Source organism: Gopherus flavomarginatus, chromosome 9, assembly GCF_025201925.1.
Source record: "Gopherus flavomarginatus isolate rGopFla2 chromosome 9, rGopFla2.mat.asm, whole genome shotgun sequence".
Classification (NCBI taxonomy): domain Eukaryota; kingdom Metazoa; phylum Chordata; order Testudines; family Testudinidae; genus Gopherus; species Gopherus flavomarginatus.
The window spans coordinates 8,253,835-8,268,731 of record NC_066625.1 but is presented as its reverse complement, the minus strand read 5'-3'; the positions used below and the strand labels follow the sequence as shown (position 1 = coordinate 8,268,731).

The following is a 14,897-nucleotide window of genomic DNA, read 5'->3' as shown; positions in this document are numbered from 1 at the left end:
GTATGTGGGGAGGGTGGATAAATGGGGGCTAGTGAGTGAGGTTGGGGGGTGTAGTGTGGGCCAGCAAGGGGCATGGGGTGTATGTGGGGAAGGTAAATAATGGGGGCCAGCGAGTGAGGTTGGGGGTGTATGTGGGGAGGATGAATAGTAGGGGCCAGAAGGGGAGGTTGGAGAGTGTAGTGTGGGGGATTGGAGTGTGATGTAGGAAGGGTGAAGAGTGGGACTAGTGAGGGAGTTTGGGTGTAGTGGGTGAGCAAGGGGGATAGGGTGTATGTATGTGGGGAGGGTTAACAGTGGAGGCCAGCCAGGGGATGGGTGTATGTGGGGAGTGTGAATTGTGGAGAAGGGGGTTGGGGAGTGTAGTGGAGGCAGAGAGGGGGAATTGGAAGAAATGCACAATGGGGAGGGATAGCTTAGTGGTTTGAGCACTGGCCTGCTAAACCCAGGGTTGTGAGTTCAATCCTTGAGGGGGCCACTTAGGGATCTGGGGCAAAAATCAGTACTTGGTCCTGCTAGTGAAGGCAGGGGGCTGGACTTGATGACCTTATGGGATCCCTTGCAGTTCTATGAGATAGGTATATCTCCATATATTTATATTTTTTATTTTATTTATATTTAATCAGAGCAATTTGTATATGCATATATTCAAGCAATTGTGAGGTGTGGTGTGTTGTTTTTTTTTTAAATAAAAAAAGAAACTTTGGTTGATTTCTTTTATAAGAAATTACTGTTGTACATGGTGTGATTTCTTATGGCTATTATATGAGCCTGTGAAAGTAGAATTTACCACATGATATGGTAAATATGCTGAATACAACCTTAACTACAACAGCACAGTCATTTGCAGCTGCTAGTATTCAGGTGCATAATGTTTCCTCTCCCTGCCTCTTTTCAGTTCCTTTTTTTTTATATAGAGAGAGATAGATATAGATATAGATTGACAAGTGCAAGGAGGTGGCAGTATTATTTTTTTCCGTCTTTCTAACCAGATGTCATGGGAGATGATGTGAGTAGTAATGCCCTTCTGTTTAACTGTGAACAAGCTTGCAAGATATTCTTTTGAGACCCTCTCATCACTGAGCCTAATTGACTTGTGTAATTGAAAAGGGAGTATTCTTAGTCTCCTGTGGGCAGAAATGGCTGTCTATTAAAGTATGCAGCGGGGACATTACCTGAGGGCCAATGAAAATCTGTGGAGCCTGTTTCTCTGCTTCTGCCCACTCCAAAACAAGAAAGGGCGGGCTGGGGGGGAGGAATCAATTTCAGATGATGGGATTATAGTGACGTAACTATCTCTACAGTATCTTTAAAGGGGAACTGAAATGCACATTTAAAAACGAAGATAAAATATCTTAAATCATTATTAAAATCCATGTGTTACGAATTATAAATGGTGTTTTATAAAGGTGAACAGCAAGGTTTTATATTCTTTAAAAATTCATTAGGTTGATTTGAACTTTGAGCATAACTTAAATGTTTTAAAAATCTTGAAGGTTCCAGGTTCAGGAATACGGTAACTGAAACCTGTATTTTGGAAATCCACATGTTGAAACTCTAATCATAAAATTCCCAAGGTATAGGGGCTGTAGCAACTTTCAGGCAAGAGCACTTTGTTCTAAAACTGGACTGTAAATCTACTTGCAATGTATATAGTCTAACTTTTTTTAAAATGTTATTTACTTAAGCCGTTTGTTTCTCTTTCTTGCAAACGATTCCTGAGTATATTTTAGTGACCAGAAGTACCTGTCTGCAGCTTCTTGCCTTAATCTCTGAGATCTTCTCTGAGCCTTTTAGGATATGATTAACCTAAAAAACCCAGTGTGACTAAGTAATTCTCACCTATTAACCAGGATGGGCAGGGATGGATCACTTGATGATTACCTGTTCTGTTCATTTCCTCTTGGGCATCTGGCATTGGCCGCTGTCAGAAAACAGGATACTGGGCTAGATGGACCTTTGATCTGACCCCAGTATGGCCATTCTTATGATCTTATCTCATTTATTCCACATTAGGCACAGGTTGGAATTTTTGTCAGTCCGTCAATTTATATTTTCAACAATTTTCCATAATTTCAGTTTTAAAAATCTGTTGCTATTAGATTATTGTAAACAGTCAGAGCCAAATTAAAGTACTTGAAATGTAACTCTAATTTTTTCTGCTTTTGTGTGCTTTTAGTTTGCTCTTTTGTCCTAGTGATTGAAAATCTTTTTTAGGAGCTCTGTTGATTGAGTGCTAAGCCTCCTTAGCATTTCATTTCCGAAACTAAAATATAGTCTAAAGCAATTTTTAGTGTTTTGCACTTCTTAACCTAATTCTAGCTTTGCTAGCAGCCTCTGTTATAATAGATTTTTGGAAAAAATTTCAAAACTTACTTTACGAAATAGTTACCAGCTGTTGTGAACTGGTTCCACTCATGAGTATGTGTTGTTTCAACAACAGCCGCCCTACTGTAGATATAGGAGTAAGCTCTTCGCAGACTTTGATTCATCCTCACAACAAACTGTAAGGTAGAAAAGTAAATGTATTATCCTCATTTTAGTAATGAGGAAACTGAGGCACAGAGGCTAAGAATTGCCCAAAGCTGGATAAAGAATGTGTATCAGAGCAGAGATTTGTATTTTAGAGTTCTTGATAATCAGACCTGCATTGTGATTGCTAGACCAAACCTTTATGAATGATGCATTCAGTTAATGCCATTAGGATCCCAGTCATAAAGCAGAGAAGCTTCAGTCTCTCCATGAATAAGCTTGAAGTAGACATGACTTTACCTTATAGTAAATGCTCTCTGGGAGGCTAGACTGTCTTTCATTTTCTTACTGATGAAAACTTCAGAATACAAGGACAGTGTTTATGATGAAAGGATAGGATATAGGCACCAGACTGAAAGTTAATGGAGCCTTAACACAACCTTAGTCTTTTGCTCTGGCAAGCTGATTAAGGAAGGACAGTTAAAAATAGCCATTATCTTCATCTCTGCATAACCTATCCTCTGAATTAATGTAAGAAAATAGCACACACTTGTGTGCTGTACTTGTGTGGAAATCACTGCTGCTACAGCAAAGGCTGTCCATTTATTCAACTGTGAATGCCACTCAGTGGCCCTGTTAGTGGTTTTTAAATGGTCATTTTCATTAGCTGCCTTGGCAGCACCTTTTAGCTTTGGAACCAACCCTCATACCTGACAGAGCGAAGCAGATCTCTCTACAAAGCAAGAGTGGGCTATCTCAGAGTAGAACTGAGATTGGCTGGCTGTCCACATTACCTTAAAGCCTCATCTCTGCTGAAACACAAAATTGCATTTAAACTTTTTTCCACAGTATTTTATACTCCACCAGAGGCATGTTCTTGAACCCTTGTTTTCTTAAATATATAGTGAATATGAGATTCCAAACTGCCCATAGGAACTGGTGGGGCACATGTGAGAATGTATTACAAAGATTTCATTTGCTTTCCTGCAGGTGACGATAATGGGAAGAAGGCCAACAACCCCAACCACTGTAACTGCATCATAGACCAAATCTTCACAGGCGGACTGCAGTCTGATGTCACTTGTCAAGTCTGCCAGTAAGTGTCATTTGGTTAATTCTGCACTCAGACAGGATGGGGCTGGTCCAACAGTGCAGTGTCATACTGGGTCTTTTTTCTTGCACCGTATTGTTTAATTACAGCATCACCTAAACACAAGCAAATAGAAGGCAAGGGTCATAGATCAAGATGTAGTGAAAAATCTGCCTGGAAAAAATACCACACGTTTATGGAATTTTGCTTTTTTAGGTTAGAGTTCCATTAGCCTACCAAAATTTGGTTAATTTCAAAATTCATTATCAGAAGACTTCCAAGGCAAATTTTCTTTTGATAGGGAATATGCAGGTGTACCAGACTTGACGTAAGAGAACTCTTACATGCAGCCACATTTATCATTTTTCTTCAATTCTGAGCCTTAGGTTTTGGAGGCAAAGATTTCTAGAGGTCTGGCTTTAGGTAAACTTAAATAAGAGGAAAATAAAAGTTTACTAGAGTCAGAGGAAGAATTCTTTCTGTTGTATGTTATGGGACAAGGTGGCTTACTTTAAGTCATTTGACATCACTCTGGGAGTTGGAGCTCCACTACATATTTTTTGGTCTTATCTTGCATTCCCCAGACTGTCTACACTATCTTGCAGATGGACTGTTGTACGCAGCTCATTTTAATCAGTTGTTGTACTCAGTTTTCAGGACTGACCCAGGGCCAACGCTTCCATTTAGGCAATCTAGGCGGTCGCCTAGGGCACCAGGATTTGGGGGGTGGCATTTTGCCGCCCTTGGCGGCAATTCGGCGGTAGGGGGTCCTTCCGCGCTCCAGGTCTTCGGTGGCAATTCTGCGGCGGGTCCTTCACTCGCTCTAGGACCCGCTGCTGAAGTGCCCCTAAGACCGGGAGCGCAGAAGGACCTCCTCCCAACCCCCCCCCCCGCCACAGAATTGCCACCGACCGGGAGCGCGGAAGGACCCCCGCCTAGGGCACCAAAAACCCTGGTGCCGCTCCTGGACTGACCTACAGACATTTCACTGTAGGAATGGTTGAGCATCATGGGGGAAAAAGCGTGAAATGCTAGTCTTTGTCTTTTGGACCCACATAGTCCGTATCTAACAATGGTAGCCTGGGTGTGATATCATCACTGCTGATCTCTACTAAGAATAATATCTGATGTCAGAATTTGTAAGAAAATTAACAAGGAAAGATGGGAGTTAAAGAAAAAGTCGGGTGGCTCAAGGCATAAAAATAAGTTTGGCAGCTTGAAATTAGTATCTGTAAATGTTGCATATTTCTTCTTTTGACCATTTCAAATATTTTGCCCTAGTGAAGCTGAATGAAAGTGAGAAGTTGTAAACTTAGATTTTTAGTCCAAGAGAGGTGGTATTTAGAGGAAGGAGGAGGCCAGAAGAGCAGATAAAGAGCACAGGTGGGACATTCTTTCATAAACAAAAAAAGTTAGCATTTGGAAGCAAGAATCGCATACAAATCTGAATGGTAGAAGGAAAGGTTCAAGGAAATGGAGGTTAAAGCTTTCTGAGCAACGTCTCCAATCACCTGTAGCCACTGGGTTTGTCTTCAGATGCCTTGTAGAGAAACATGAGCAGGAATATAATGTACTTTCTGATTCTGGTATGCTCTAAGATCTCAGTTTCCAAGTGCCATGGCAGATTGTAGAGTGAACTCTGAAGTTCCAACAAGCACACCAGAAATACTCTTGATATTCAATGTTCTCTTTTTTCTGTCTGAACACAGATAGTGCAGCAGTCTAAATAGAAACACCTTAGCACTTTCATCCCAAGATGCAGGCCAGATTCTGCATCTCAGAGGAACCCAATTTGGCTCTAAATCACTGAACTCCATTAAACTGTAGACTGTAGCAAATTTATATCCTGCATTCAAAACATGCAGTAAATTTCCTAAAATCAGTGGTTTTCCTTTGTGCTTTTTAAATATATCTCCAGTAACGGAATTGGCTGTGTAAATATAGTACTGAGTGCAGCTGTTTTGTCAGACATGCTTTATGTAGTCTGAGCGCCCTGTAGGGATGAAGTAAAAGTGGTTGCCTTTTCCAGTAAATGTCCAGTTTATACCATATAGTAAATCATACGTTTTGGACTGGTACTTTTAACTCCTTGGGTCAAATGCTAAACTCCATTCTTTTTTCTAGTGGTGTTTCCACAACGATAGACCCGTTCTGGGACATCAGTTTGGATTTGCCAGGCTCTTCTACACCATTTTGGCCGCTGAGCCCGGGGAGTGACGGCAGTGTGGTGAATGGGGAAAGCCATGTATCGGGCACCACCACACTTACAGACTGCTTGCGAAGGTACAACATATGGCAAACAGAATCTTGCTCCCTTCTGCTGTCCACAAAGAAGAAAGAATGGCAACTAGCAAAGCAAACTGACATGTTACCACAGCAATATTCCTCAGCCATCTTGTAGTACATAACATGCACTTAAATTTGTTGTGGTTGGTTTTGTTTTTTGTTTGATTTTAATCTCTAACAAAGTGTGACCAACATCAGTTGCCATGTGATTATCTATTGGTTGTATTCTATGAGAAATGAGTTTGGCTCTCAATCCAGCACTCAGGGCTATGTGTGCATATCACAAAAACCTCCGACACAATTGGTAGTAAATATCCCCCTTTGTGGTGCTGTCTGCAGAGAAGCCGTGGGTCGAACGGGCCATGGAGAGTTCTCTGCCCACTCACCTTTACAGATGGGCTCTCCAGGCCTGGCTGGGGCACAGTGTGAGAGAGCCTACGTTACTCATGCTTGTTACGTGAATAGAAGACTTCAGTCTCCAGAACTGTCAGTGCAGCACTTTGTGAAGATACTAACCTCACTCATAATAAGTGAAAATAAATTAAATAAGAAAATGTAAAGTTGAGACTGTCCTTCAGCCAGACTGTTATAATTGGCATTGCTGGGTGTTGGACTAGATACTAATCTTGCCTGCTCTGAGCTGTAATACCATGATATGGTTGAGTGAAGGTTAAGGAAGACACCTTAACTCAAATCTCTTTCATTCACAGCTATTATAACAGTTGTTTAAAAACAAAACAGATCTACTAACTTAAACCGTTTTGTACAAGGGAAGTGATGCATCTGGGATAGAACTACATTTTGTGCTCTGGTTCAGCCTCCTGAGGCTCAAAACAGCTGGACAAGTACCCGAAAAAAAGCTTCACAGCGCAGTTAGTTACACATTTAATGTTCATATAGAGCATAATGCATTGTCAAGTGTGATACTTAACTCTGCTGTAAGGTAGAGAGACACAAGTGGACACAACTCCCCTTCCCCCCATCCCCCCCCCACTGTAAAATTGCCATAGGGGGTGGGAGAGAAGCAAATCATGGAGTTTTCAAAACTGCCCCCAGTTTTGAATTGGACATACAGATGAATAGGGAGCCAGCAAAAGTGACTGAAGAGTCAGATGCATCTATTCTGGCTTCCTGGACTAAGAGAGTACTTTTATAGTGCTCCAGAATTCTAAACTCCCTGAAGTTTTTAAAAATTGTGGATTCAGTAAAACCAGGGTATTAATACAACTGTGAGGAGAAGTGACTAATGTTTGAATAAAGATTTCTGCAAAGGCAAAATCCAGGCAAAGGTGGGTAAATTCTGGTGATGTTCTGAGAATGATAAGTAGAATTACACCACCTCTACCACCACCCCAAAAAAAGGCCATGTGGAAGGAAGAATCTTCAGGCTCAAAGATACCACTAAGATGTCTGGTTTTAGTATCAAAGTTAAAGTCACATGGTAAAAGAGGGCTTTTTTGTGCCAAGAAGAGGATTTCATTGAATTATCGAGTAGATAGGTTCTGATTCAGCCAAGAGCTGATAGGCAGATTGAGCATCAAAGAATGAGACCAAGAAGATGTACGGCTGGGTGGTATCTATATAGAAGTGATGGTACAGCTTGCAGCTGGCTGTAAGGAAGAAAATGGGCTGAGCAGAAAAGTGACAAAGACCAGAAACATGGAGGCATTTCATGCTTCATGGCAGGAGATTATGTGAAGTTTCTGACGGAAACAGAGGAACAGCTAGAGGTAGTATTCAAATGGGGAAAGGAAATACAAGTTTCTCAATCAAGACAATCAGGAAGGCTAGGGTTAGTTTTGGAAGCCGCAGTGGCCTCAAGCAAAATGAGAACAGAGTTGGATTGCTGATCAGAAGCAATACCAATAGGCACTTGAATGTGTCAGGTCTGTAGTAGTCTGAAATGCCCAATTTATAGTTTAATATGTATTATTACAAGAAGCTTCAATAACTTTGAACCCAACATTAACAGAGAGACTGGAACATGCATACAGCTTGTAAATGTTTAAATTTAGAAGAAAAACTAGAAGTCAGTCCTCTTAGTCTTTTTTTTTTTTTTTTTTTTTTTTAACAGAAGATTTAATATTAGGATTCCCAGAGCTTGAACGTTTTTTGTTTTATTGTGTTTCTAGGAGTGTCTACGCAGTGGCTGAGTGTTTACTTCAGGAACTGTCCATTGCACCCCATTAAGCGATTATAAAGCACTCCTTTCCACCTGACTTTAGTAACAGGCTGGAAGTTCTTAAAACTTAAATTTTGAAAGCAAATCTTAAGTTGTCAATAATTTGCCCTTGAACAGAACTCTGCATCCAAACCTTTCTCTCTGCCTCTAGAGCTCTGACCCCAGCCTGAGAGCTGGAAGAGCGTCCTGGGGACTGGCATATAACTGAGCACAGCAAGCATCTGGCTTTGCTTCAGAATTCCCATGTCCACGTTTTTGGTTTTGAAAACAAAGTCTGCACAAGCTATTTCAAAATGAACTATTCTGTTGTGGTAGATGAGCCATGATTCAATCTCCTTTCTCTGCCACTGATGCATTTCTGGGCAACTTGCCCAAGTGGAAGCAAATGTAAATGTCCGAGTTGGAAATCTGAAACAGGGCTCTCCTATGTTGGTAGCTTTTTAAATTCTGATTTATCTTGCAAAAAGAAGAAAAGCATATTTCCTTAGCATCTGTTCTCTGGGTATAATTATCTCAACACAGGGCTTGTACTTACCTTGTATAATAGAGCTATAACTAATGACTCTGCTCTGCCCAATTTCCTAATCTTTCTATAACACATTATAAATATGCACTGTGCAAAATTGTGCATGATTTTCAGTGGGTCTTGCACTTTAAGAAATATGTGGAGAAAGGTGCAGCAGGTCACCTCTGGCTTTCCTGAGAGAAGATGTAAGCTTATCTCGCGTGCTGCTAAGTGGCTACAAGTGGAAATGCAAACTGTTTCCAAGATGCATTGAAAACAATTTGCCTGTATTGTGCATCCTCCCACTTAATATTTTTCAGGTTTACAAGGCCAGAACATCTAGGAAGCAGTGCCAAAATCAAATGCAGTGGTTGCCATAGCTACCAGGAATCTACAAAACAACTCACTATGAAGAAATTACCCATTGTGGCCTGTTTTCATCTCAAAGTAAGTTCACAGAGGACAGGTGGATGAAAGAACATAGACTCTGCTCTAGGGGGTGAGTTGGTTTCTGTAGATCTCTCTGCTGTCTCTAACTTCACTATAATTCATTTATTGTAACATAAACTGACTTAAAGGACAGCTGGCTTTTCCAGTTAGAGTTTAATTTAAGGACATTATCATTGTTTGTATAATGCAGCCTTGCCGATATGTCTCTGGGTCCCGATCAAAATAGACCTTTTCAAAAAAAATACTAAAAAGTAATAAAAATTTCTGAACCAAACAAACAAATCCCTTGTGGCACTTATTCCTCCTGTACAATACAGCTACTACCCACAAGCCACAGAGAATAAGAGAGAAAAAAAAAAAGTACTGTGCACTTCAACTGGAAGGCTGCCACAGATGTACTCTGTTTTTTGAAGGGAAAACATTCCAAAGTTACAGGGCCGCAATGGAGAAGCTTCCTGTAACATCCCAACCATTTGTCTCAAGATCATACTGTGGTGGCAGTTAGCACTTCCAACTCACCATTGAGGTCAGATGCCGTGATGGGAGACAGTGGAATAGGTGGTCACTCAGCCCAGCCCTGTACTGTTTATGGCTTTAACTGCAAGTAATATGACCATGCCGTACTGGAAAGCAGGCAGCCAGTGCAGAGCATGGGTGTCTGACTTCTTTGTTTTCCTTAGCAAAGTGGAAAGTGTGTCCAGAAGGTGAGACTGCTTCAGGGGCAAGGCAGTGTGGGTGACAATATAGGAAAGAGGTTTTAGTACAATTTAGCATTTATGTAGCCATGGCGATAGAAGGTTTTGGAAAATAAGTGATCTTGGGAACTCATCTTGTTGTCCTCTCTGGTAAAAGTTAAGATGTAACATTTCATGCATCAAAGCACTATACCAATCTCTCTCAATTCCAAAAGTTGTTGTTGTAATGATAAATTGTAAGGTATTTAATATGGCTTAACTAATATCAAAGTCATCATAAAGAACCTATGTTCTGACAGTGTTGTTAATGCAATTAGAAAGATGAACAGAGAATCAAAAGAATATAAGTCAGAGTTTTTGACATCCTGTTCTGTTGCTAGGGAATTGTTATGGCATTGCAAAGGGAGACTAATTAGCTAGGAGTGTAAATAGGACAGGGGTACTGAGAAATAGGGAAAGGGGCCTTCTTTAAATAGAAACTCATTCATCTCATTCTGCTATTTTTTCCTTTCTCCACTTTTATAGAAAGAATGAGGAAAGTGTGACGTGTATCACAAATTCATCTCCCCCTTTAGGAGAAAGGAGAACGATTATTTTCTTTAATTTTACCTTCCATTTGTTCCTTATTTTGATTTTAGGATTCGTGTGCACAGACAACTGGCATAATGATGACAGTCACTTGAGATGATTTCTTGCCTTGTTGATGTTGGTAGATTAAATACACCAGTAAGGGGGAAGAATCCTTAAAGGCATATCTGTCCCCACAGGGTAGCATTTGTCTATCACCAGTTTTGCTGCAAATATAAGCTCTTTGGAACAGGGACTGTCATTTGCTATATGTTTATATAGTGCCTATCCCACTGGACCTTTCTGTTTGAGGCCACAGTATAAACGTTTATCTTGAACTTATCCCCAATTGATATTAACTCCCTAGATATTCAGTCACCATTCTAAGCACTATGCTTTGATTGCCCTTTACCCCCGCCTCCCTCATTAATTAGGATTTTCTATGGAAAATTTGTTAGCGCTTGTATATGCTGACCTAACTGGTACCTGAAAGCTACCAAAAAAATACCTAATTTATTCACCTTCTCTCGTGGCTGTGTGACAATCTCCCTACTTTCCTTTCATCACACTTTGCCCAATGTGTAAGACATGTACAAGGAAAGGAAATCAGAGTCTTTTCTCTAAAAGAAACTTCCACTTTCTGTCTTCAGCGGTTTGAACACTCAGCCAAACTGAGGCGAAAGATCACTACGTATGTCTCCTTTCCGCTGGAGTTGGACATGACGCCATTTATGGCTTCCAGGTACGTATAGTGTTAAAAATCCCCCAGAGGCTAGGTTAGTCTGGATACCAGTCTTGCACGTGCATGTGGTGAAGATGGAATATCCTTTGAGTCAAGGCTATGACACAGTGTATATACAGATAAACCCATGTAAATATGTCCATGAAAGGGTGTGCTCTGGTTTAACTAAATCCATTTCAAAACCCATTTTAGTAAAACCAATTCAGATCTTGCGTTTTAAACAAGGTCCTATAAAAACTTAGTTTTCTGTTAACAGCTGTTTAACTTCAAAGGTAGATAATTAACAAAGACATCCTTTCTTCAAAATGCTGTCCTTTCAGCTAAGTACATTCTTCAGTGCAATCAGAGAGGATCCAATTTAACATTCCTAATATTTTTAATGTTAACAAAAACGTGCAAAAATCTCCCTTCCTCTTTTTATGTAAAGCCCTCTTCAGCCACTCCTGAGATTAGAGAGTCAAAAAAGTTCAAGCCCAATTAAAATACTTTTAACTAGGGTTGTCTGCTTTTAGCGATTTAGCTAGTAAGCTTCTCCAGACATAGCAAGACTAATTTTTTTTATTCAAAACTCAGTCACAAAAACAAACCCCTGTGTAAAAATCCTTCTATAAAAGTTCAGTTAGTGACCTGAGATAATAAATTATCAAGTATTATACTTAAAGTATCATTTGTAATTAAATTATTACTACATAAATCACATCTTAACCAATACCAAAAGCACAAAAATAACACATCTCTTAAATTCAGGATCCGTACTGATACAGTTTTAATAACAATTTCAAAATTATTTACTACAGACAAACGTAGTTATTTCTGCCAAGAAAGAGGGACAGTTCCAAGCCTCCACTAAATTGCCTGTGTGATATCAGAGAAGGTTAGTTTATATCAATACATTCCAGAGTATTTGAGGCTTTTCTGCTATTCTCTGGTGAGTCCTCTGTGGATAAAATAGCTGGGTGCTGATGAAAGGTTTCAGGTATGAAGGAATATAGCCACTGTGACATCAGGAAAATTATTTTTCTGCAGCAGGGAGCTCTGTAATCAGAATTTTATCAACCTCTGAAACCAGGAAGGTAATCCTATTGCTGTAATCAAAAACGCAAAGTAAACTCACAAGTCAAAAGAAGAGCTATTGATCCAAAGGAGTTTAAAAGGTTAATGTAGTTATATTTTGTTCAGGGTTAAGTGCCAAATTAATCTCTCCTTAATCTGTTTTTAAGATCTGGGGATGGGAAGTTGTGACTTAAGCATGTGCGTGTTTGCAGGATTGGGGCCTCAGTTAGGAGGAGAAATCAACTTCCTAGACAGCATCACCGTGAGCACAAATATGATATCTGTAACACTTTAGTCAGCAATCCTCTTCTGCCACTAAGCATCATTGCACTTGCCCCTGGAGGTAGCATGCAGGCTCTCTGTGCCATGTGTGACCCACTGCCTCCCTTTGAGAAACCACTGCTTTTAAGTGACTGGATTCTTGTGTGGTTTTGTTGCAGCAAAGAGAGCAGAATGAATGGGCAGTACCAACAGCCAACGGATAGTCTAAACAATGATAATAAGTAAGTGGTGCCTTCCAGTACTCTCCTATTGTGCAAGGTGGATGACTTTTGCAAGGTGAAGTAGAATCTGTTCTATGTCCTGCAGTGATAAAGCATTGCTATGTTTTACAGAACAGCAAGCCTGCTCTTTGGCAAAATAAAGATCATTGCATGTTTACTTAGCTTAGTTGCTAAAAGCTATGAATGGCTATTGGCTTTCTAGTGTTAACACCAGCAATAGCATAGGGAGGAATGTAAAAGTCGTTGGTATAGGATGAAAGGGAAGGCTTTTTCTTTAAATGCTCCTACGTTTATTGCAACTGAGTGTTGAAACACTCATTACTGGGGAAGTTCCAGAGGACTGGAAATAAGCAAACATTGTGCTAATATTAAAAAGGATAAACGGGGCAACCCGAATAGTTATAGTCCTATCAACCTAACATCAATCCCAGGCAAAAAAGTGGAATGGCTGATACAGGACTAGGTTAATAAAGAATTTAAGGAAAGCAACGTAATTAATGCCAGTGAACATAGGTTTATAGAAAATAGATATTATCAAACTAGTTGATTTTTATTGATAAGATTAAAAGTTTGGTTGGTAAAAATAATAGTGATGAGCTAATATACTTAGACTTCTGTAAGTCATTTGACTTGGTGCCACGTGCGTTTTGATTAAGAAACTAGAACGATACATAGTCAACATGGCACACATTCAGTGGATCAAAAACTGGCTAACTCATTGTAAATGGGGAATCATTGGGCTGATGTGTTTCTAGTGGGGTCCTGCAGGGGTTAATTCTTGGCAGTGCATTATTTAGCATTTTTATCAGCGACCTGGAAGGAATCATAAAGTCCTCACTGATAAAGTTTGCAGATGACACAAAGATGGGGAAAGTGGTAAATAATAAAGAGGACAGGTCACTAATACAGTGACATGGATTGTTTGGTAAGCTGGGTGCAAACGAACAATATGTTTTTAATATGGCTAAATGTAAACTGTATATTTAGGAACAGAGAATATAAACCATAGTTACACATTGAAGGACTCTATCCCTGGAAGCAATGACTTTGCTAAAAGACTTTGAAAAAGACTTGGAGTCTCGGTGGGCAAGCAGCTGAACATGAGCACCCAGTGCAATGTTGTGGCCAAAAGGGCTAATAAGATCCTTGGATTTATAGCTGGGAAATATCGAGTAGGACTAAGGAGATTATATATTTGGCACTAGTGCCGATCGCTGTTGGAATACTGTCCAGCTCTGGTGTCCATAATTCAAGAAAGAGAAGAACCACAAGAATGATTTAAAGGATTAGAAAACCTACCTTATTGTGATAGACTCAAGGAGCTCAGTCTGTTCAGTTTAACAAAGAGAAGGTTAAGCGATGGCTTGATCATAGTCTGTAAATACCTTCATGGGGAACAAAATTTGATACTAGAGAACTCTGCAATCTAGCAGACGAAGCTATAACAAGATCCTGTAGCTGGAAGCTGAAGCTAGACAAATTCAGATCAGAAATAAGCCGCATCTTTTGAACAGCCAGGGTAATTCATTATTGGATCAATTTACCAAGGGCTCTACTGAATTCTCCATCATTGGACATTTTTAACTCAAGATTGAATATTTTTCAAAAAAAATCTGCTCAGAGCAAACTGAAATTAATCCAGGGAAGTCCTATGGCCTGTGTTATCCAGGTCACACTAGGTAGGTGATGACCGTGATCCTTTCTGGCTTTATAATCCACGTATCTGTGAATTAATCATCCTAATCGATTTATTTTAAAAATAAAGTCTGTTAACTACTCAATTGTGAGCAAAGCTTCCAGCGGTAAAACTGACACTTGTAGTAAAACAGGCAGTTAGAGGCAATAGCAAGATGGTGGGGAGAAAAGCATGCCCTATCCCCGACCAGTGTTGAGCACTAGTGTTTAATTACAGAGGTGACATGTGGCATCCGTTCTTTGTACACATGGATAGACAGTCACAAGCTTCTACTCCTTTTTCTTTGGATCCAAGAGTTCTTTACCTGTTTTTCCTCCCCCAGGTATTCCTTGTTTGCAGTAGTTAATCACCAAGGCACCTTGGAGAGTGGGCACTATACCAGCTTCATCCGGCAGCACAAGGACCAGTGGTTCAAATGTGATGATGCCATCATCACCAAGGCTAGCATTAAGGATGTACTAGACAGCGAAGGGTAGGTTGTGAACCCAAAGGGTATGGGGAGGAAAGAATGGGGGCAGGGTTATCATTCATAAAAGGTCCCCTCTGGGTGGGTGAACCTCTATTACTTTCAGTTATCAGATTTTGAGCGTGTAAAACAATTTCTCTCCAGAGTGATTGTTTGTCAGTGCTTCAGAAAGCTGGTCTAACCTACTGGGTTT

The 14,897-nt window shown here is 40.1% G+C and overlaps 1 protein-coding gene across 2 annotated transcripts in view; it reads left to right on the top strand.

The window, feature by feature from the left end:
• USP22 (ubiquitin specific peptidase 22) overlaps positions 1-14,897 on the top strand; it is a 175,948-nt gene that overhangs the window by 157,971 nt on the left and 3,080 nt on the right. For both annotated transcript variants that reach the window (XM_050966576.1, XM_050966575.1), the window contains 6 exons: positions 3,460-3,565; positions 5,684-5,842; positions 8,853-8,979; positions 10,895-10,986; positions 12,480-12,542; positions 14,561-14,710. In XM_050966576.1, coding sequence (XP_050822533.1) covers positions 3,460-3,565; positions 5,684-5,842; positions 8,853-8,979; positions 10,895-10,986; positions 12,480-12,542; positions 14,561-14,710 — 697 coding nt within the window. The remainder of the gene's footprint in view (positions 1-3,459; positions 3,566-5,683; positions 5,843-8,852; positions 8,980-10,894; positions 10,987-12,479; positions 12,543-14,560; positions 14,711-14,897) is intronic.